The sequence below is a fragment of the Hyperolius riggenbachi genome, chromosome 12 (assembly GCF_040937935.1).
Source record: "Hyperolius riggenbachi isolate aHypRig1 chromosome 12, aHypRig1.pri, whole genome shotgun sequence".
NCBI lineage: Eukaryota > Metazoa > Chordata > Amphibia > Anura > Hyperoliidae > Hyperolius > Hyperolius riggenbachi.
Window position 1 is genome coordinate 222,969,122 of NC_090657.1, and position 23,391 is coordinate 222,992,512.

The window sequence follows — 23,391 nt, forward strand, 5'->3', positions numbered from 1 at the left end:
ATTTGCACAGGTCTGTACATAAGTCCTGCAGAGGGATAAATGAGGAGGAAAGAGGGACAGAGCTCCCAAAGAGGGACTGTAGTGAGCAATGTTCTTTTAAGTTAGCCAATAAATGGTTTCATAACGATTCTAAACCTCTTGCTTTTACTGATGGCTAACACAGCAGAATACTTTTGTCATGAGAGGGTTAACTCTCCGCAGATTGGCTGTGTCACTGTTCTGCTGTGTGTGGCTCTTTAAGTATGACAAGACAGGGATAGGCGTGTCGTGACAGTAAAAGTAGATCTCTTAGTTTCAGGAAGTCGTACAGATCGCACAGAGCTGCTCAGCCTACGGACCCCGCGACAGGCTGCGAGTAACAGGTATGTGAGGATAGCCCCTGACTGTGTGTCTACAGATCGTCATTGTCACACTGCCTCAACTCGCTGCAGATCCCAAATACAGTGACTCTACAACCAAATCCCCCCAGTCCTCCTCATCTGTCTCTTCCTAGCTCTGATTCACAGATATATACCGGGCGGTGTATATTCATTCATGTGCTTTTTACTTACAAAGAATATTTATGTTATGCTAAACTCTATGTAAAGTTTACAAACTACAGTTGTATGTAATGTGTAAATTATATTATTATGTATTTATATAGCACGGACACCTTCCTCAGCACTTTACAGTCACTGACTGTCCTCAGAGGAGCTCACACTCTAATCCCTACCATAGTCATAGTCTAATGTCCTACCATATTAATTTATATTTATATAGCACTGCCATCTTCTGCAGCACATTACAGAGTACATAGTCATGTCACTGACTGTCCACAGAGGAGCTCACAATCTAATCCTACCGTAGTCATAGTCTCATGTCCTACCATATTATTATTATGTATTTATATAGCACTGACATCTGCAGCACATTACAGAGTACATAGTCATGTCACTGACTGTCCTCAGAGGAGCTCACAATCTATTCCTACCATAGTCATAGTCTAATGTCCTACCATAATATTATTATGTATTTATATAGCACTGACATCTCCTGCAGCACATTACAGAGTACACAGCTATGTCACTGACTGTCCTCGGAGCTCACAATCTAATCCTACCATAGTCATAGTCTAATGTCCTACCATATTATTATTATGTATTTATATAGCACTGCCATCTTCTGCAGCACATTACAGAGTACATAGTCATGTCACTGACTGTCCACAGAGGAGCTCACAATCTAATCCTACCGTAGTCATAGTCTCATGTCCTACCATATTATTATTATGTATTTATATAGCACTGACATCTTCTGCAGAACATTACAGAGTACATAGTCATGTCACTGACTGTCCACAGAGGAGCTCACAATCTAATCCCCCCATAGTCATAGTATAATGTCCTACCATATTATTATTATGTATTTATATAGCACTGACATCTTCTGCAGCACTTTACAGAGTACATAGTCATGTCACTGACTGTCCTCGGAGCTCACAATCTAATCCTACCATAGTCATAGTCTAATGTCCTACCATATTATTATTATGTATTTATATAGCACTGACATCTTCTGCAGCACATTAGAGTACATAGTCATGTCACTGACTGTCCTCAGAGGGGCTCACAATCTAATCCTACTGTAGCGGTTACCCATAGCAACAGGGTTAAGACAGTTCATAGAAGAGACAGCAGGCTTCCAATATTGTAAAAGTCAGGCTCCTGCCTGGTTTATTTATGAAAATTAAACAGTTGCCAGTGAATACAAACAGTCCATCAAACAAAACAAAACCTAGCTCGGCTGAGCAACTACCTGTCTCACTCCAGTCCCTGACTGACTATACATAAACAGTATTGTAGCAAAACATCCAAGCAACATGGCAACTTACATTGTACATGCAGAGTTTAGCCTTTTCTCCCATGTGAGAGCTCTGTTCCCTCCAGAGTACAGGAACCAAGTGAGCTCCTTCCTGGTCAGACTGGCTGACCTTTATTCAGCACCTGTGCTCCACCCTGCACAGGTGTAATACCTGGACTGGGCCAGGTGGCCAGGGAACCCACCCACACTTCCCTGGCCAGCTCCAGGACCCTTAACCGGCTTTTTAAAAAGCCAAATTAGCACACACAGTTTTTTTTTTTTTTCCTGGAGCTTTATTTTACCAAGCACCTTAAACGAGGTGCTACATACACACCATCCATAACCTTTCCTATAAGAGCCTGTGACACTCTGTCACACTACCATAGTCATAGTCTAATGTCCTACCATATTATTATTATTATGTATTTATATAGCACTGACATCTTCTGCAGCACTTTACAGAGTACATAGTCATGTCACTGACTGCCCTCAGAGGAGCTCACAATCTATTCCTACCATAGTCATAGTCTAATGTCCTACCATATTATTATTATGTATGTATATAGCACTGACATCTTCTGCAGCACTGTACAGAGTACATAGTCATGTAACTGACTTCCCTCAGAGGAGCTCACACTCTAATCCTACCATAGTCATAGTCTAATGTCCTACCATATTATTATTATGTATGTATATAGCACTGACATCTTCTGCAGCACTGTACAGAGTACATAGTCATGTAACTGACTTCCCTCAGAGGAGCTCACACTCTAATCCTACCATAGTCATAGTCTAATGTCCTACCATATTATTATTATGTATGTATATAGCACTGACATCTTCTGCAGCACTGTACAGAGTACATAGTCATGTCACTGACTGTCCTCAGAGGAGCTCACACTCTAATCCTACCATAGTCATAGTCTAATGTCCTACCATATTATTATTATGTATTTATATAGCACTGACATCTGCAGCACATTATAGAGTACATAGTCATGTCACTGACTGTCCCCAGAGGAGCTCACACTCTAATCCTACCATAGTCATAGTCTAATGTCCTACCATATTATTATTATTATGTATTTATATAGCACTGACATCTTCTGCAGCACATTACAGAGTACATAGTCATGTCACTGACTGTCCTCAGAGGAGCTCACACTCTAATCCTACCATAGTCATAGTCTAATGTCCTACCATATTATTATTATGTATTTATATAGCACTGACATCTTCTGCAGCACTGTACAGAGTACATAGTCATGTCACTGACTGTCCTCAGAGGAGCTCACACTCTAATCCTACCATAGTCATAGTCTAATGTCCTACCATATTATTATTATGTATTTATATAGCACTGACATCTTCTGCAGCACTGTACAGAGTACATAGTCATGTCACTGACTGTCCTCAGAGGAGCTCACACTCTAATCCTACCATAGTCACAGTCTAATGTCCTACCATATTATTATGTATTTATATAGCACTGACATCTGCAGCACATTATAGAGTACATAGTCATGTCACTGACTGTCCCCAGAGGAGCTCACACTCTAATCCTACCATAGTCATAGTCTAATGTCCTACCATATTATTATTATGTATTTATATAGCACTGACATCTCCTGCAGCACATTATAGAGTACATAGTCATGTCACTGACTGTCCTCAGAGGAGCTCACACTCTAATCCTACCATAGTCATAGTCTAATGTCCTACCATATTATTATGTATTATTATTATGTATTTATATAGCACTGACATCTTCTGTAGCACTTTACAGAGTACATAGTCATGTCACTGACTGTCCCCAGAGGAGTTCACTCTCTAATCCTACCATAGTCATAGTCTATTGTCCTACCATATTATTATTATGTATTTATACAGCACTGACATCTCCTGCAGCACATTATAGAGTACATAGTCATGTCACTGACTGTCCTCAGAGGAGCTCACAATATAATCCTACCATAGTCATAGTCTAATGTCCTACCATATTATTATTATGTATTTATATAGTACTGACATCTTCTGCAGCACATTACAGAGTACATAGTCATGTCACTGACTGTCCTCAGAGGAGCTCACTATCTCATCTATGTTATTTCCAGCATTTTGCCCCTGCCTTTTGGGCCAGTAAAGGTGGCCAATAATAATACAATTTGCTGAACGATCGTTTACGAATGATTCTTCATATGAACTTGCATGAATGATCGTTTGGGATCACTAATAGACAAAGATATTGATCCGATTTCTGGATTTATTTCATTAATCTGATTGGATTGGTTAGGAGAGTTTTGTCCATTAGTGGTAGCAAAAGATTATTTCCGATCATTCATGCAAATGCACATGAAGAATTGTTTGTAAACGATCGTTCAGCACATTGTATCGTTAGATGCCACCTTTACTTTGATTCTTGTGTATGTATGCATGATGACATTAACAAACTCCTTCAGGGCTGGAACCCACTAGAGTGATTTTTTGAGCTTTAGGGAGCGCTTTAAATCACGAGCGATTTCCCTAAACGCTCTGCTAATGTAAATAAATGTAACAAATTCCACAGTAGCGATTGCGATTAGCAAAATCACAATCGCAGGACATGCGGCATTTTGGGAGCGTTTGTGCATCAATGTAAAGTATTGAAGCGCTGGCAAATCACTCATGAATCGCTACACATAGCACTTTGTGTGCGATTTTAAATTACTGCAAAATGTACAAAAAAAAAAAAAAATTATTTATGAATAGAAAGGACCAATCAGAATTAAAACCGCTAATCGCAAATCGCTGGCAAAAAGCTTACACTTTTTAAAATCGCTCCCAAAATCGCCAGAAAATGCTCATGAAATCGCTTACTAAACGCTAGATAAAAACGCTAGCGATTGCGCTAGAGGTTTGTAGAGGGTTCTAAGCCTTATTGTGATTAAAAAAAAACCCTAAAATATGGTTGGTGAATATGTGAATTTTTGACAGTTGGAGTGACTAAGGGCGTATCGATTAAAAAGCTGCCAGGAGACATGGGCGCAGGATACAGCCGATATACGGCTCCCCCTGCTGGTGCACAAGTCCCGGCGGCAGTAATTACTATTCCCCCTCCAGGTCCACGTGGATGGTAGGGAGTGATGTAATTTGGCTTCCAGCTATTGCTGACGGCCGAATTACAGTGTTTTAAAAGTAACTTCAGGTCCGTCTTCTGACGGCGCCAAAGTTACTCACTGTGGGCCGCTATAAACGTCATTCATAATACGGCCTATGGTGGCGCCGGCTGCGCCCAAATCTCCTGCGCTGGATTGCCAGTGTTCGGACTGAAGGTGTGAGGAGGAAGTTGGTTCCTTGTGTTGCTGTATGACTGGAAGTTTTCTGGGGTTTTCCTCATTCTCAGCCCAGAAAGCAGAGGTGAGATTCTACACATTCCAGAAGGCAGATGATACATTTCGTAAGCGAGTGCGTCTTGAGGCTCCGCCCCTTCTGGTTGGCGCAGTGTGCTGCATTCTGTGTATATGTTCCGTGTGAATCTCCTGATATGATCACTGCAGGCAATGAGGCAGCATTATATTTACTAATATCTCTCAGGTACTTCTCCTCCATAGGCAATTTAGGCAGGTGCCTGGGGCGTGGTGGGCATCAGGGGGTTCAACTGCCACCTTCATTGACCTCTCCCCACTTCAGCTTACCAAAAGGACCACAAGGGGGCCCCACATCTACTACCTTACCTAGGGCTCCATTACATCTTATTCCATCTCTGGTTCTCTACAGGGTTATTCCCAGAGATGGGTTAAGATGTGATGGGGCCCTAGGTAAGGTAGTTGATGTGGGGGGCCCTTGAGGTCTTTTTGGTAAGCTTAAGCGGAGAGAGGTCAGAGAAGGTGGTAGATGGGCCCCTTGACACACATTAGGCCCCAGGCACCTGCCTAGGTTGCCTGGTGGATGATCCTGCTTTAGTCATTCCACCCGGAACTGAGATTTTAATGTTTGGTGGAAACTGGAGAGTAAAACCATCAGTTTCTTCTACCTCTCTGGTAATAAGTTATCTTTTCCTGAGTTCCCAGCTCTGCACACCTGCCGGATCCATCACAAGGGGCTCCCCTCCACCTGCTGCATCCATCACAAGAGGCTCCCCTCCACCTGCTGCATCCATCTCAAAGGGGCTCCCCTCCATCTGCTGGATCATCTATTTATTGTATATTATGCTCAGTGTGATAGTATTGGTGGAGAGACCCCAAAAGTGCGCTGGGACAGGAGATCTCAATAAGAGGGTACCCACCACATGTACAAACTGCTGAGCAGAGCCGGGACAAGGTCCTCCAGCACCCAAGGCTGAGACACCAAAGTGCGCCCCTCCATCCCTCCCACCCCAGCCGCCACACACTGATTGCTATTACACTAAGAGGCCCCTCCATCCCTCCCACCCCAGCCGTCACTCACTGATTGCTATTACACTTAGAGGCCCCTCCCTCCATCCCTCCCACCCCAGCCGTCACACACTGATTGCTATTACACTAAGAGGCCCCTCCTCCATCCCTCCCACCCAGCCGTCACACACTGATTGCTATTACACTAAGAGGCCCCTCCTCCATCCCTCCCACCCAGCCGTCACACACTGATTGCTATTACACTAAGAGGCCCCTCCATCCCTCCCACCCCAACTGTCACACACTGATTGCTATTACACTAAGAGGCCCCTCCTCCATCCCTCCCACCCAGCCGTCACACACTGATTGCTATTACACTAAGAGGCCCCTCCCCCATCCCTCCCACCCAGCCGTCACACACTGATTGCTATTACACTAAGAGGCCCCTCCCCCATCCCTCCCACCCAGCCGTCACACACTGATTGCTATTACACTAAGAGGCCCCTCCCCCATCCCTCCCACCCCAGCCGTCACACACTGATTGCTATTACACTAAGAGGCCCCTCCTCCATCCCTCCCACCCCAGCCGTCACACACTGATTACTATTACACTAAGAGGCCCCTCCATCCCTCCCACCCCAGCCGTCACACACTGATTGCTATTACACTAAGAGGCCCCTCCTCCATCCCTCCCACCCAGCCGTCACACACTGATTGCTATTACACTAAGAGGCCCCTCCCCCATCCCTCCCACCCCAGCCGTCACACACTGATTGCTATTACACTAAGAGGCCCCTCCCCCATCCCTCCCACCCCAGCCGTCACTCACTGATTGCTATTACACTAAGAGGCCCCTCCCCCATCCCTCCCACCCCAGCCGTCACACACTGATTGCTATTACACTAAGAGGCCCCTCCTCCATCCCTCCCACCCAGCCGTCACACACTGATTGCTATTACACTAAGAGGCCCCTCCCCCATCCCTCCCACCCCAGCCGTCACACACTGATTGCTATTACACTAAGAGGCCCCTCCTCCATCCCTCCCACCCCAGCCGTCACACACTGATTGCTATTACACTAAGAGGCCCCTCCATCCCTCCCACCCCAGCCATCACTCACTGATTGCTATTACACTAAGAGGCCCATCCTCCATCCCTCCCTCCCCAGCCGTCACACACTGATTACTATTACACTAAGAGGCCCCTCCCCCATCCCTCCCACCCCAGCCGTCACACACTGATTGCTATTACACTAAGAGGCCCCTCCATCCCTCCCACCCCAGCCGTCACACACTAACTGCTATTAGACTAAGAGGTGCCACAGGGCCCACAACCTCCCCAACACCTTAATATCTAGTTATCTGGCTTGCAGTCACTGCCATGTATCCCCTTTTCTTATTTCTCTCTGCTTCAAACACAATAGGGGAATGATAGCTGAGTGAGCTCTGCGCCCCCTCCTACACTGCGCCCTGAGGCTGGAGCCTCTCTTGCCTCTGCCCACCCTGCACCCCCCTCCTACACTGCGCCCTGAGGCTGGAGCCTCTCTCATCTCTGCCTCCGCCCCCTCCTACACTGCGCCCTGAGGCTGGAGCCCCTCTCGCCTCTGCCTGCACCACCTCCTACACTGCACCCTGAGGCTGGAGCCTCTCTCACCTCTGCCTCAGCCCCATGCCCCCCTCCTACACTGCGCCCTGAGGCTGGAGCCTCTCTCACCTCTGCCTCCGCCCCCTCCTACACTGCGCCCTGTGGCTGGAGCCCCTCTCGCCTCTGCCTGCACCACCTCCTACACTGCACCCTGAGGCTGGAGCCTCTCTCGCCTCTGCCTCAGCCTGCGCCCCCTTCTACACTGCACCCTGAGGCTGAAGCCTCTCTCGCCTCTGCCTGCGCCCCCTCCTACACTGCGCCCTGAGGTTGGAGTCTCTCTCACCTCTGCCTCGGCCCAGCACCCCCTCCTACACTGCTGCCTGAGGCTGGAGCCTCTCTCGCCTCTGCCTCGGCCTGCACCCCCTCCTACACTGCGCCCTGAGGCTGGAGCCTCTCTCACCTCTGCCTCGGCCCAGCCCTGCCCCCTCCTACACTGCGCCCTGAGGCTGGAGCCTCTCTCGCCTCTGCCTAGACCCGGCCCTGCTGCTGAGTAGCCCTCTAAACAATTACACAGCGATGTCAGGGGTCAGGTCTTTATGCTGAGTGCCCAGCGATATCGGAAGTGTAGACTTGGATTAGGATGGGTGTATCGTTTAGGATCACAGGAAAGTATCGGATAAGGAGAGGGTTGGTACCACAGCAGGAGGTTAAGGGGTGGATGTTAAAGGGAACCTAAACTGAGAAGAATATGGATTTTCCTTTTAAAATAATACCAGTTGCCCGACTCCCCTGCTGATCCTGTGTCTCTAATACTTTTAGCCACAGCCCCTGAACAGACATGCAGATCAGGTGCTCTGACTGAAGTCAGACTGGATTAGCTGCATGCTTGTTTCAGGTGTGCGATTCAGCCACTACTGCAGCAAAAGAGATCAGCAGGACAGCCAGGCAACTGGTATTGTCTAACAGGAAACATCCATATTCCTCTCGGTTTAGGTTCCCTTTAAGGCTAGGAATAATTGGGGGGTGGTTAGGAATAAACATGAGGCAGAGAAGGGGTAAGTTTAGGCAGTAGGTTAAAGTGGACCTGAACCCTTGTACAGGACAGAAGGAAAACAGAGAAATGCACCCTGTATCATACCTCCCAACTTTTCGAGATGAGAAAGAGGGACACTTGAGCCACGCCCCTGCCACAGCCCTGGCCACGCCCCCATCACACCCCTAGTCACGCATACCATGACGATTTTATAAGAAAAATATGTTGTTTTAGAATTCGAACTACACTGACCCTTTCTATCCTGGTTCATTTTATTTCATAGTAACATTTTAAAATTAGTTGTATATCAAATTAAAGGATGGGAATAAAGTTTAGAGTCAAACATTTTGTAGTAGAGAAATATATATATTTACATAGAAAGAGGGACAAAGTCCTGAAAGAGGGACAAATGAGGAGGAAAGAGGGACAGGGCTCCAAAAGAGGGACAGTTGGGAGCTATGCTGTATGTATGTAGATAGTTTAGCTTGTCTAATTCCCCCTCATGTATGTCTAATCACAAGTTGCAATTTGATCCCTCAGCTGTGTCAGCTGACTGCCACACCATAGACCTAATTGGTAAACACAGGATGTTAACAATATGTCTGCTTCCATGAAAGCAGGAAGTAGACACACTGCAGATGAATTGCAGGATTTGTATCAGCTGTAACAAAGAAATGTTTTTCTTTAAAAGTTATTATGCTGTTGCTTATCTTTTATAGCCGAGAGGAATTTGTGAGTTCAGGTGCGCTTTAAGTTTAGCTATTGAATAAAATGACAAGGAACTGATTACAGTGAGGAGACGACATGGCTTTATCATTATTTATTACTATAGAACTAACATCTTCTGTAGTGCTGTACAGAGTATATAACAAGTAGTCGGGAACAGATACATGAGACACGGCTGATGAGAGCTTTGAGACATCACCAATACTGCTGCATGTTCATATAATAAATTACATCACAATAAAAAAACAATAGGAGGAGGTCCCTGCTCTTACGAACTTACAGTGATGACCGTAATCTGCCAATTACGATGACGCGTACATTTTCACAATTGAGCCTGTACGCAATTACAAATTGTTCATTCAGTTGACTTTGTATTATCATCATTCGTAATTACGCATGAATTTACGCGTAATTTCTTGCCACCTTTGGCGGTGGATAACAAATCTCACATACGTGCTATTGCTATTAAAATCACTACATACGTTAACCACTTGAGGACCACAGTCTTTCTACCCCTTAAGGACCAGAGCCTTTTTTTCCATTCAGACCACTGCAGCTTTCATGGTTTATTGCTCGGTCATACAACCTACCACCTAAATGAATTTTACCTCCTTTTCTTGTCACTAATACAGCTTTCTTTTGGTGCTATTTGATTGCTGCTGCGAGTTTTAGTTTTTATTATATTCATCAAAAAAGACATGAATTTTCTCTTACCCAGCATCTGTATGTGTAAAAATACACCACAAAACACATTATACTACTTCTCCTGAGTACGGCAGTACCACATGTGTGGCACTTTTTTGCACCCTAACTGCGCTAAGGGGCCCAAAGTCCAATGAGTACCTTTAGGATTTCACAGGTCATTTTGAGGCATTTGGTTTCAAGACTACTCCTCATGGTTTAGGGCCCCTAAAATGCAAGGGCAGTATAGAAACCCCACAAGTGACCCCATTTTAGAAAGACAACACCACAAGGTATTCAGTTAGGAGTATGGTGAGTTCATAGAAGATTTTATTTTTTTGTCACAAGTTAGCGGAAATTGATTTTTATAGTTTTTTTTCACAAAGTGTCATTTTCCACTAACGTGACAAAAATAAAATCTTCTATGAACTCACCATATTCCTAACAGAATACCTTGGGGTGTCTTCTTTCTAAAATGGGGTCACTTGTGAGGTTTCTACACTGCCCTGGCATTTTAGGGGCCCTAAACCGTGAGGAGCAGTCTAGAAACCAAATGCCTCAAAATTACCTGTGAATAGGACGTTGGGCCCCTTAGCGCACCTAGGCTGCAAAAACATGTTACACATGTGGTATCGCCGTACTCAGGAGAAGTAGTATAATGTGTTTTGGGGTGTATTTTTACACATACCCATGCTGGGTGGGAGAAATCTCTCTGTAAATGGACAATTGTGTGTAAAAAAAAATTAAAAAATTGTCATTTACAGAGAGATTTCTCCCACCCAGCATGGGTATGTGTAAAAATACACCCCAAAACACATTATACTACTTCTCCTGAGTACGGCGATACCACATGTGTGACACTTTTTTGCAGCTTAGGTGCGCTAAGGGGCCCAACGTCCTATTCACAGGTCATTTTGAGGCATTTGGTTTCTAGACTACTCCTCACGGTTTAAAGCCCCTAAAATGCCAGGGCAGTATAGGAACCCCAAAAGTGACCCCATTTTAGAAAGAAGACACCCCAAGGTATTCCGTTAGGTGTATGACGAGTTCATAGAAGATTTTATTTTTTGTCACAAGTTAGCGGAAATTTTTATTATTATTTTTTTACAAAGTGTCATTTTACACTAACTTGTGACAAAAAATAAAATCTTCCATGAACTCACCTTGGGGTGTCTTCTTTCTAAAATGGGGCAGATTAGGGCCTGATCTGATGGATAGGAGTGCTAGGGAGGTAACAGGAGGTGATTGATGGGTGTCTCAAGGTGTGATTAGAGGGGAAGGGGGGAATATCTGCAAGCAATGCACTGGCGAGTTGATCAGAGGGGGTCTGGGGGGGCTATCTGAGGGTGTGGGCGGGCGATTGGTTGCCCGCAGGTGGCAGATTAGGGTCTGATCTGATGGGTAGCAGTGACAGGGGGTGATTGATGGGTGATAAGTGGGTGATTAGAGGGAAGAACAGATGTAAACAATGCACTTTGGTGGTGATATGACGGTGGGTCTGCGGGCGATCTGATGGTGTGGGGGTGATCAGATGCCCGCAAGAGGCAGGTTAGGGTCTGATCGGATGGGTGGCAGTGAAAGGTGGTGACGGGATGATTAATGGGTGATTGACAGGGGAGAATAGATGTATACAGTACACAGGGGGGGGGGGGGGGGGTCTGGGGTGGATCTGAGGGTAGGGGGGGGGGTGATCAGAAGCCCCCAGAGGGCAGTTAGGGACCTAATCTATAAAATAGCGCTGACAGATAGTGACAGGGAGTGATTGATGGGTAATTAGGGGGTGATTAGAGGGAAGAACCGATGTAAACAATGCACTTTGGTGGTGATATGACGGTGGGTCTGCGGACGATCTGAGGGTGTGGGCGGGTGTTTGGGTGCCCGCAGGTGGCAGTTTAGGGTCTGATCTGATGGGTGGCAGTGACAGGTGGTGACAGGGGGTGATTGATGGGTGATTGACAGGTGACCATTGGGTGATTATAGGGGAGGATAGATGTATACAGTACACGGGGGGGGGGGGGGGGGGGGGGTCTGGGGAGGATCTAAGGGGTGGCGGGGTAATCAGGAGCCCCCAGGGGGCAGATTAGGACCTAATTAAAAAAATAGCGTTGACAGTGATTGATGGGTGATTAGGGGGGTGATTGGGTGCAAACAGTGGTCTGAGGGGTGGGCGGGGGGGGGGGGGTCTGAGGGGTGCTGTGGGCGATCAGGGGGCAAGGGGGGGGGATCAGTGTGCTTGGTGCAGACTAGGGTGGCTGCAGCCTGCCCTGGTGGTCCCTCGGACACTGGGACCACCAGGGCAGGAGGCAGCCTGCATAATACACTTTGTAAACACTACAAAGTGTATTATACACTTTGCATGCGGTGATGGAGCAATTAACATCCCGCCACCGCTTACGAACGGCCGGCGGGATGATGTCGCGGGTGGGCGGAGCCTGTTGCCAGGGGAGCCGCCACCGAATGGCGTATTGCGGTCCATTCGGCATTCACTTTGCCGCCGCCCATCGGCTGTGGGCGGTCGGCAAGTTGTTAAGGAGAATCGTGGGTACAAGTAAAAAAATATTTTTCAAAAAGACCTTCGAAAATCGATTTTAAAAATGCAAAGAAAAATGGTTTTATAACCATTTTTCTTTGTATTTTTAAAATAGATTTTCTCAAAAACTACAAGGTCTTTTTGAACAGTTCTTTTTTTTAATTTAACTTATACCCACTATTCTCCTTAACACATATAGCAATTGTGGCAGCAATAGCATGTATGGGGGCTTTGATATTAATCGCCAAAGTCGGCATGAAATTACGCGTAAATTCATGCGTATTTACGAATGCTTACAATTAACTACGAAATGAATTACGTTTTTCCAGAAATGTTGTATTACTATTATAATGTGTAATTGTGAATTACGATGTGTAATTAAGCATAGGCGTAATTTCTGCTCATCACTACAAGCTTACAATCTAGAGGGTAGTGTGGTGGAAACAATAGGGAAGGAGATATGGGGGTGAGCGGATGAGGCAGTGAGCCACCAATGCTACCTATAGCAGATTATAGGCTTGCCTGAACAGGCGTGTTTTAGGAGTACATTTGAAGGTTTCCAGCTTGAAGGACGGACAGGCTGTGAGAGAGAGTTCCAAAGGAGAGGTGTCGCTCGTGAGAAGTCCTGCATCGGAGGAGCGGGAGGAGAGGTGGATGAGACAGACAGCAGAGGTCAGTAGGGTTTGGCAGAAAGGAATGGCATCAGAGGAGCGGGAGGAGAGTTGAAAGATTATGGCAGCAGAGGTCAGTAGAGAGTGGCAGAGAGGAGCACCATCAGAGGAGTGGGAGGAGAGGTAGATGAGACAGGCAGCAGAGGTCAGTAGGGATTGACGGAGAGGGGCTGCATCAGAGGACGGAGGAGAGGTGGATGAGGCGGGCAGCAGAGGTCAGTAGGGATTGGCAGAGAGGAGCACCATCAGAGGAGTGGGAGGAGAGGTAGATGAGATGAGCAGCAGAGGTCAGTAGGGATTGGCGGAGAGGGGCTGCATCAGAGGACGGAGGAGAGGTGGATGAGGCGGGCAGCAGAGCTCAGTAGGGATTGGCAGAGAGGAACAGCATCAGAGGAGAGGGAGGAGAGGTGGATGAGATGGGCAGCAGAGGTCAGTAGGGATTGGCAGAGAGGGGCAGCATCAGAGGAGCGGGAGGAGAGGTGGATGAGATGGCCAGCAGAGGTCAGTAGGGATTGGCAGAGAGGGGCTGCATCAGAGGAGTGGAAGGAGAGGTGGATGAGACAGGCAGCAGAGGTCAGTAGGGATTGGCAGAGAGGGGCTGCCTCAGAGGAGCGGGAGGAGAGGTGGATGAGACAGGCAGCAAAGGTCAGTAGGGATTGGCAGAGAGGGGCAGCATCAGAGGAGTGGAAGGAGAGGTGGATGAGACAGGCAGCAGAGGTCAGTAGGGATTGGCAGAGAGGGGCAGCATCAGAGGAGCCGGAAGGGGATGGGCAGCAGAGGTCAGTAGGGATTGGCAGAGAGGGGCAGCATCAGAGGACGGAGGAGAGGTGGATGAGGTGGGTAGCAGAGGTCAGTAGGGATTGGCAGAGTTGGGGCAGCATTAGAGGAGCAGGAGGAGAGGTGGATGAGATGGTCAGCAGAGGTCAGTAGGGATTGGCAGAGAGGGGCAGCATCAGAGGACGGAGGAGAGGTGGATGAGGTGGGTAGCAGAGGTCAGTAGGGATTGGCAGAGTTGGGGCAGCATTAGAGGAGCAGGAGGAGAGGTGGATGAGATGGGCAGCAGAGGTCAGTAGGGATTGGCAGAGAGGGGCTGCATCAGAGGAGTGGGAGGAGAGGTGGATGAGGTGGGCAGCAGAGGTCAGTACGGATTGGCAGAGAGGGGCAGCATCAGAGGAGCGGGAGGAGAGGTGGATCATGAGGCAAGCAGAGGTCAGTAGGGAGTGGCAGAGAGGAGCAGCATCAGAGGAGTGGGAGGAGAGTTGAAAGATTATGGCAGCAGAGGTCAGTAGGGAGTGGCAGAGAGGAGCACCATCAGAGGAGTGGGAGGAGAGGTAGATGAGATGAGCAGCAGAGGTCAGTAGGGATTGGCGGAGAGGGGCTGCACCAGAGGAGCGGGAGGAGAGGTGGATGAGGCGGGCAGCAGAGCTCAGTAGGGATTGGCAGAGAGGAGCAGCATCAGATGAGAGGGAGGGGAGGTGGATGAGATGGGCAACAGAGGTCAGTAGGGATTGGCAGAGAGTGGCAGCATCAGAGGAGTGGAAGGAGAGGTGGATGAGACAGGCAGCAGAGGTCAGTAGGGATTGGCAGAGAGTGGCAGCATCAGAGGAGCCGGAAGGGGATGGGCAGCAGAGGTCAGTAGGGATTGGCAGAGAGGGGCAGCATCAGAGGACGGAGGAGAGGTGGATGAGGTGGGTAGCAGAGGTCAGTAGGGATTGGCAGAGTTGGGGAAGCATTAGAGGAGCAGGAGGAGAGGTGGATGAGATGGGCAGCAGAGGTCAGTAAGGATTGGCAGAGAGGGGCTGCATCAGAGGAGTGGGAGGAGAGGTGGATGAGGTGGGCAGCAGAGGTCAGTACGGATTGGCAGAGAGGGGCAGCATCAGAGGAGTGGGAGGAGAGGTGGATCATGAGGCAAGCAGAGGTCAGTAGGGATTGGAAGAAAGGGGCTGCCTCAGAGGAGCGGGAGGAAGAAGCAGCAGAAGAGGTCAGTAGGCACTGGATAGGTGCCATTCTGGTTTTTGGTAGATTGCAGAGTAGGGTGTTACAGTCAACACAGGCTATGAGCAGAGCATGTAGCAGCATTTTGGTAGCCTCCTGTGAGGGAAGAAATGGGTGTAAGAAAAGCATGAACATTAGGGTTAGTTGTAAAGTTTGGATATAAGTATATAAAGTTGGTTGAATTGGGTAAAGGTCGGACGTCTCATGCACATTAAAACAGGATATTGTAGGGACACTACAGACAAAAACATCTATAACATCTTTCTAATCAGAGGTCTGATGGGCACTGAGCTGAATGTATTAAGTCCCTGTACCCGAGGCCTTGGAAATATTATATTAGTGACCATTTTTATTGTCTTTCATGCAGTATGGAGGAACATGAAGAATTGACAGAAGATCTCCTCGAAGTACAAAAGCCACATTTTTCTTTTGGGGTGATAGCAGACATCCAGTACGCCAACAAACCCAATGGACCGAGCCACTGGAAGACCATGCGATACTATCAGCAAAGCCTCCACCACCTCCAGGAGGCCATTAAAGAGTGGAACCAGGAGGAGCCTCCACCCCAGTTTGTGCTGCAGCTCGGCGATATTATCGATAGTTTCAACAGACGTTATGGTTTGTCGCAAGAGGCCCTCGGGGTGGTTCTAAAACATGTTAGCCAAGCAAAAATGCCTTTTCACCACATCTGGGGGAACCATGAGCTCTACAACTTTAACCGGGACTCTCTGAGAGATTCAAGACTCAATACTGAACCGGTTCAGGAGAAGCAGGGCGATGAGTGTGGGGGAAGCCACAGCGAAAACCCAAACAATGCCGATTATTATGCCTATCACTTCAGTCCTCACTCAAAGTTCTGCTTCATCTTCGTTGACACCTACGACTTAAGCGTTCTCGGCAGAAGGCAGGACTGCCAGCGGTATCTTGATTCCTGGGACTTCGTTGACCAAGTTATGGAAGACCAAAATGGTATGTAGATGAGGCGAATGTCAGGTCAGCTAAAGATGGCCAAACATTAGCCAGTGCGCTATAAGTAAATACTTACAGCACAGTTATAACTGTTTCACAGCTAATTAAACTGTGTGCATAACCCACCTGAATCAGTGGTGTCTACAGAAATGTTAGGAGGCGCTCACACAGAGATCAAAAAAATTCAAAGCCTTTGTTGACCTCTGTATTGCTATGCCCCCCACTCACATGATGAGGAGCCGGCCCCCACTCATATGATGAGGAGCCGGCCCCAACACACATGACGAAGGAGCCAGCCCCCACTGACCTAACAAGCAGACAGCCCCGCTGACACGACGTGGAGCCGGCCCCCGCTGACACGGCGAGGAGCCGGCCCCCGCTGACACGGTGAGGAGCTGAAATCCTTGCCCATTCTTCTTTGCAAAATAGCTCCAGCTCAGTCACATTAGATGGACAGCGTTTGTGAACAGCAGTTTTCAGATCTTGCTACAGATTCTCGATTGGATTTAGATCTGGACTTTGACTGGGCCATTCTAACACATGAATATGTTTTGTTGTAAACCATTCCATTGTTGCCCTGGCTTTATGTTCAGGGTCATTGTCCTGCTGGAAGGTGAACCTCCGCCCCAGTCTCAAGTCTTTTGAAGACTCCAAGAAGTCTTCTTACAAGATTGCCCTGTATTTGACTCCATCCATCTTCCCATCAACTCTGACCAGCTTCCCTGTCCCTGCTGAAGAGAAGCACCCCCGAGCATGATGCTGCCACCACCATATTTGACAGTGGGGATGGTGTGTTCTGAGTGATGTGCAGTGTTAGTTTTCCGCCACACATAGCGTTTTGCATTTTGGCCAAAAAGTTCAACTTTGGTCTTATCTGACCAGAGTACCTTCTTCCACATGTTTGCTGTGTCCCCCAGATGGCTTGTGGCAAACTGCAAACGGGACTTCTTATGCTTTCTGTTAACAATGGTTTTCTTCTTGCCACTCTTCCATAAAGGCCAACTTTGTACAGTGCATGACTAATAGTTGTCCTATGGACAGATTCCCCCACCTGAGCTGTAGATCTCTGCAGCTCGTCCAGAGTCACCATGGGCCTCTTGACTGCATTTCTGATCAGCGCTCTCCTTGTTCGGCCTGTGAGTTTAGGTGGACGGCCTTGTCTTGGTAGGTTTACAGTTGTGCCATACTCCTTCCATTTCTGAATGATCGCTTGAACAGTGCTCCGAGGGATGTTCAAGGCTTTGGAAATCTTTTTGTAGCCTAAGCCTGCTTTAAATTTCTCAATAACGTTATCCCTGACCTGTCTGGTGTGTTCTTTGGACTTCATGGTGTTGTTGCTCCTCTGAGGCCGTCACAGAACAGCTGTATTTGTACTGACAGATAACACACAGGTGCACTCTATTTAGTCATTAGCACTCATCAGGCAATGTCTATGGGCAACTGACTGCACTCAGACCAAAGGGGGCTGAATAATTACACACACCCCACTTCTCAGTTATTTGTAAAAAATGTTTGGAATGATGTATGATTTTCGTTCCACTTCTCATGTGTACACCACTTTGTATTTCTTTCACGTGGAATTCCAATAAAATTGATTCATGTTTGTGACAGTAATGTGACAAAATGTGGAAAACTTCAAGGGGGCCGAATACTTTTGCAAGCCACTGTATATAGCTTTTGCATTCAAAAACGTAGAGGAGACCCATTGAAAATAATGTAATAAAAAAGTGCTTAATTTTTACAAAAATTATGTATACATGGTTTAGTCAGCGTTTTCCCCATTGTAAAATCTTTCCTCTCCCTGATTTACATTCTGACATTTATCACATGGTGACATTTTTACTGCTGGCAGGTGATGTCACTGGAAGGAGACGCTGCTTGCTTTTTTTGGCAGTTGGAAACAGCTGTATTTCCCACAATGCAACAAGGCTCCCACAGTGTGATGTTAGCACCACGGTCCTGACATCACATTTAATTACACCACATGAAACAAGGTTTTAGCTGCACCGGGAAGGGGGGATGGGGGTGTACAGCCATGAATTACACTGACCTGAGCATTTTCCTCTCATATTCCTGCAGGTTTGGATGACAGACACTTGGTGGAGTTTAATGGTGGAATGGGGGTGGAGCAGCTGTCCTGGCTGGATGAACGGCTTGGTTACTGCGACAGACACGATGAGAGGGCGATTGTAGCCGGTACGTACCGCCAGCCAATGTTAGGTCATTACACCGGACTTGGGGCACAGTCACATTTCATCTTTAGCGTCAGTTTAACAACAGCTGCGTTCTTCTCAGGTGTGGTCTCCATGAAGTGAAAAAGCAGCCTTAAAGGGAACCTATACTGAACATAAAAAAAATATCCCAGAGGCACTATAATATACACGCTACCTGAGAGTTACTGTTTGTGCCCTGTTTTATTGCCTGATGAAGCGGGCTTGGTCTCGCGAAACGCATTGCATCTATTGGGGTACTAATAAAGTGTTTATATCAGACAAGTAGTCTAGTCTGCTTTCGGAGGCAAGTCCCCCACTGCCTCCCCAGCATATTTTAACCACTTAAGCCCTCAGTCGTTTTCAGCTTATGCATCCGAGCAATGTTCACCTCCCATTCATTAGCCTATAACTTTATCACTACTTATCACAATGAACTGATCTATATCTTGTTTTTTCCGCCACCAATTAGGCTTTCTTTGGGGGGTACATTTTGCTAAGAGCCACTTTACTGTAAATGCATTTTAACAGAAAGAATAAGAAAAAAACTGAAAAAATTCATTATTTCTCAGTTTTCGGCCATTATAGTTTTAAATTATGTCCCTATCACAATGTATGGCGACAATATTTTATTTGGAAATAAAAGAGCATTTTTTCAGTTTTTCATCCATCACTATTTACAAGCTTATAAAAAAAATAGAAATATTTCATCTTTACATAGATATTTAAAAAGTTTACACCCTTAGGTAAATATTTATGTGTTTTTTTTTATTGTAATTTTTTTAAATTATTATTAAACATTTTATGTGGGTATTTTTGGGAGGGTGGGATGTAAATAGTGTTTGATTTGGGGAAATATTTGTGTATTGTAATTTTTTTAACTTTTATATGTAGTTTTACTTTTTGGCCACAAGATGGCAACCTTGAGTTTGTTTACATGACGTCACTCTAAGCGTACAATGTACGCTTAGAGGGACATAGAGTCAGAAAAAGCGAAGCTTCCGAGAGAAGCTGTCGCTTTTTCTGCGGGGGAGAGGAATCAGTGATCGGGCACCATAGCCCGATTCATTGATTCCTGGGCTAATGAATCCGCGGCCGGGAGTGCGCGATCGGCCGCGGGAGCGCGCATGTCCTCCTTGATGTTTTTATACGTCAAGGAGGACAAAGTGGTTAAAACTTGTAATTATTGTTTTTATTCTGCTGGTGCCTCTGTACATCAAAGACATTATAGTGTCCACCCTTGGTGGAAGGAGGACCCACCCCTACCTCTCTTCTATCTACAGAGAGCGACTTCTTAACCCTGAGTGAGGACAGGTCTAATCTCCTCACCTGCATTCACAGTGGTTGCCTCAGCGGTAACCCTTGTTTGTGTTTAGGGCTCTGCCTGTGACATGGGAGACCAGGGTTTGAATCCTGGCTAGGGTCAGTACCTATTCATTAAGGAGTCCTTGGGCAAGACTCCCCAACACTGCAGGATGGCCTCTTAGTGGCTGCAGCTCTTGAGCGCTTTGAGTCCAACAGGAGAAAAACACTATACAGATGTTAAGATTATTGTTTTGATTTACCGCATGCTTACTGCTGAAATACCACACTTTTTTCTGCACTTTCCACACATTCTAACGCATTTTCGGAAAAATTGCAGAAAAATGGTCGCATGCGGAAAAATCTTTCAGAATTGAAAAAAAAAAAAACTGAAAATAACCATTTCGGTCAGACAGTCAGATCATTAGCCTTTTTCTTGTAGAGAATGATGTCAGCGGTCTCTGTAGTCCGCCAGCTCATAACACTGCGATATTCTGTGTTTCAGGTCACGTTCCCGTCCATCCTAAGGCGAAACGTAGCGACTGCTTGGCGTGGAACTACAGAGACATCCTGCGGGTGCTGCAGTCACACCGCAGTGTGGTGGCATACTTTGCAGGCCACGACCACAGCGGAGGCTACCACCTGGACTCCCGTGGCATCCATCACATCACCATGGAGGGGGTGGTGGAGTCCCCGCCGGACTCCAATGCGTTTGGGACGGTGGACGTGTACGAGGACAGGATGGTCCTGCGGGGGAGGGGGAGGGTGAGGAGTCGCCATCTGATGTTTTCGGAGAAAAGGCGGCTGGAGGAACCTCTCGTGTCTCTCCGCTGAGAAATGAGGGGGAATATCCGACATGGAGGGATGTGTCTCCCTGCTGATAGGAGCATTGGGATAGGTCTCTGCTGCAGTATGCTGTTCTAGGGGACATCCGGGTAATGGAGATATGGAGGATAAGTGGTTAGCAATGTTACCTTGCAGCAGTGGAGTATTAAAGAATACCCGAGGTGACATGTGACATGATGAGATAGACATGTATGTACAGTGTCTAGCACACAAATAACTAGGCTGTGTTCCTTTTTTTCTTTCCCTGCCTGGAAGAGTTAAACATTAGGTATGCAAGTGACAGTTTCTGTCTGGGTCGGTACTATAGCATAACCCTCACTGATTAGTAATTACAGCCATAAAACACTTTCCTAGCAGAAAATGGCTTCTGAGAGCAGGAAAGAGATAAAAAGGGTCAATAGTTCATAGATTTTTAGCTCCGACATACTTCAATGAAGGTGTCATTGAGCAGAGACAATGAAACAGTAAAAACTTAAAAACCAGATTTAAATATAAAATAAAAGTGTGGGATATCTAAAAAAGTTATTTTTAGGCGACTGAGAATAGATACAATTGTTTTTCTCCTCCATTTAATTTCACCTCGGATGTCCTTTAACTGTGTTCCTAGCCATAATTTGCACAGGTGTACTCCAGGGGGTGCTATGAGTCCAGGGGCACTTGATTTGGGCAACTGAATACCATTTATAGTCAGGGCATTGGTATAGAGCACTTATTATTCTGTATTAACTATGCAATGATCCATAACCTATTACCCAGCTATCCCCAACCAATCACCTTCTGTTTCCTGACATCTGACTCTCACCCATGCCCTCTAATGTACACTAGCGACGGCCGAACATAAAGTTCGCTTCGAGCTCCATAGACTTTAATGGGCAGGCGAACTTCAAAACTATCAGGACATCCCTGCAACCACAGTTTCTTAAAAACAAAAAGCTGTAAAAAGTATACCAACCCCGGACAGTGGCATGTCGGAGGAGGATCGAGTGCAAAATAGTCTCCCAAAAAAAATACGCATTTTGTGCAAACACTTTTTTAATGGTTATTTTTAAAGTGTGAGGTCACCGACGGTTAATAGCAGAGCCTAAACACCAAATAGATCAGTGCGCAGGGACCCCCTGGAAACTCTGTCATGTAATTCACTGCTGCTCTTTCCTTTGGTACATGTAAATTTATGGTACCGATAGGTTGATACATTATTTGTCATTATCCACATTGAGGCCTTGTTCACATTGCATTCCATTCGCGTGTCCGTTCGCGTTTGGTGTTTGACGTGTTTTTTGTTTCCGATTCCCGGCGATTACCTGCACACTGTTTTTTTTTTTTTTTGTGAACCGCTTCTCTATGCGGTTTTGCCGAGCAATTGAGTTTTTTCACTTCCTGCACCGCTTTTCTGAGCGGATCGGAAACAAACCGCTCAGATGAGACCTGTCTCATGGTGTAAGCGTTTTCAGGGCATTTTTTAAAAACGCCCGGGCTTAAAATTGGCCCAAAACTCCTCAAGTGTGAATGAGCCCTTAAAGAGTCTGAAGTGTCCCAAATTAACTCTTTATTTCAGAGTCCTCTTGAGCAGTAAAAACAAAGATAATTCGCAGCATCCCCTCGGCCGTACCAGGTCTTTAAACACCCAAGAAATCCCCCCCCCCCCCCCGCGAAATCCCCTGGGCAGAATCCTCCGGTACTTCCTGTAGGAGGCAGAGCTTTGTGCTATAGATCTGCCTCCAGGCCATTCAATCACCGCCGAACACCGCCTCTCCTCGCCCCTCTCAGTCTTCTTTCACTGAGAGGGGCGGGGGGAGAGGCGGCGATCAGCGGTGATTGAATAGACTGGAAGCGGATCTACAGCCCAAAGCTCTGCCTCCCCTGGGCAGCAAAATCTGCAACTTTGAAAGTAGAATTTTGCCCCAGGATTTGGGGGGATAAAGACCTCGTATGGCCGCTGGGACGCAGCAAATCATCCTTTGCTATTACTGCTCAAGAGGACTCTGAAATAAAAAGGAGGTAATTTGGGGCACTTCAGAATCTCTGTAAATGTATGCTGTTTTCCTATCGTAACTTTAAAATCGATTTTCTCTAAACCTAGAAGGTGTTTTTGAAAAAGAAAAATCATCTTGTTCCCACTGTCTCCCTTAACACACCCTGCAATTTGGGCCTTTCTATGAACCGCTAAAGTTGGCAGCGATTGACTTTAATGTTAAATGCGAACGCAAACGCTTGACAAAACAGCTTGCATTAATTGCGAACGGCAAACAGCCGACATTCGCCGGGAACCGTCCGCCTGTGCACTGTTTAGGCCATCACTATTGTACGCCTCTTCCTGATCCCTAACCCGCTCCTCCCCCACTCAATGTAAGCCCCCCCTGAAACCTAACTCTCTCCTCCCCCACTCAGTGTAAGCCCCTCCCTGAAACCTAACCCACTCCTCCCCCACTCAATGTAAGTCCCTCCCTGAAACCTAACCCGCTCCTCCCCCACTCAATGTAAGCCCCTCCCTGAAACCCAACCTGCCCCTCCCCCACTCAGTGTAATCCCTTCCCCAGGGCCGGAACTTGCATGAAGCAGCCTGAATCACATGATTCAGAGATGGCCTGAACAGTTCGCCTGTGAACTTCCGCTTTTCGCATTTGCAGCAAACAGCGAACATTTGGCGTGTTCG

The 23,391-nt window shown here is 46.8% G+C and overlaps 1 protein-coding gene across 1 annotated transcript; it reads left to right on the top strand.

Annotated features, from left to right (window-relative positions):
- Positions 1–319: 319 nt before the first annotated feature.
- LOC137540766 (manganese-dependent ADP-ribose/CDP-alcohol diphosphatase-like) lies at positions 320–22,272 on the top strand. Its single transcript, XM_068261916.1, has 4 exons — positions 320–362; positions 15,779–16,380; positions 18,460–18,576; positions 20,398–22,272. Exons 2-4 carry the CDS (start codon positions 15,780–15,782, stop codon positions 20,724–20,726), a joined length of 1,047 nt encoding a protein of 348 aa, XP_068118017.1. The 5' UTR covers positions 320–362; position 15,779; the 3' UTR covers positions 20,727–22,272.
- Positions 22,273–23,391: the final 1,119 nt, after the last annotated feature.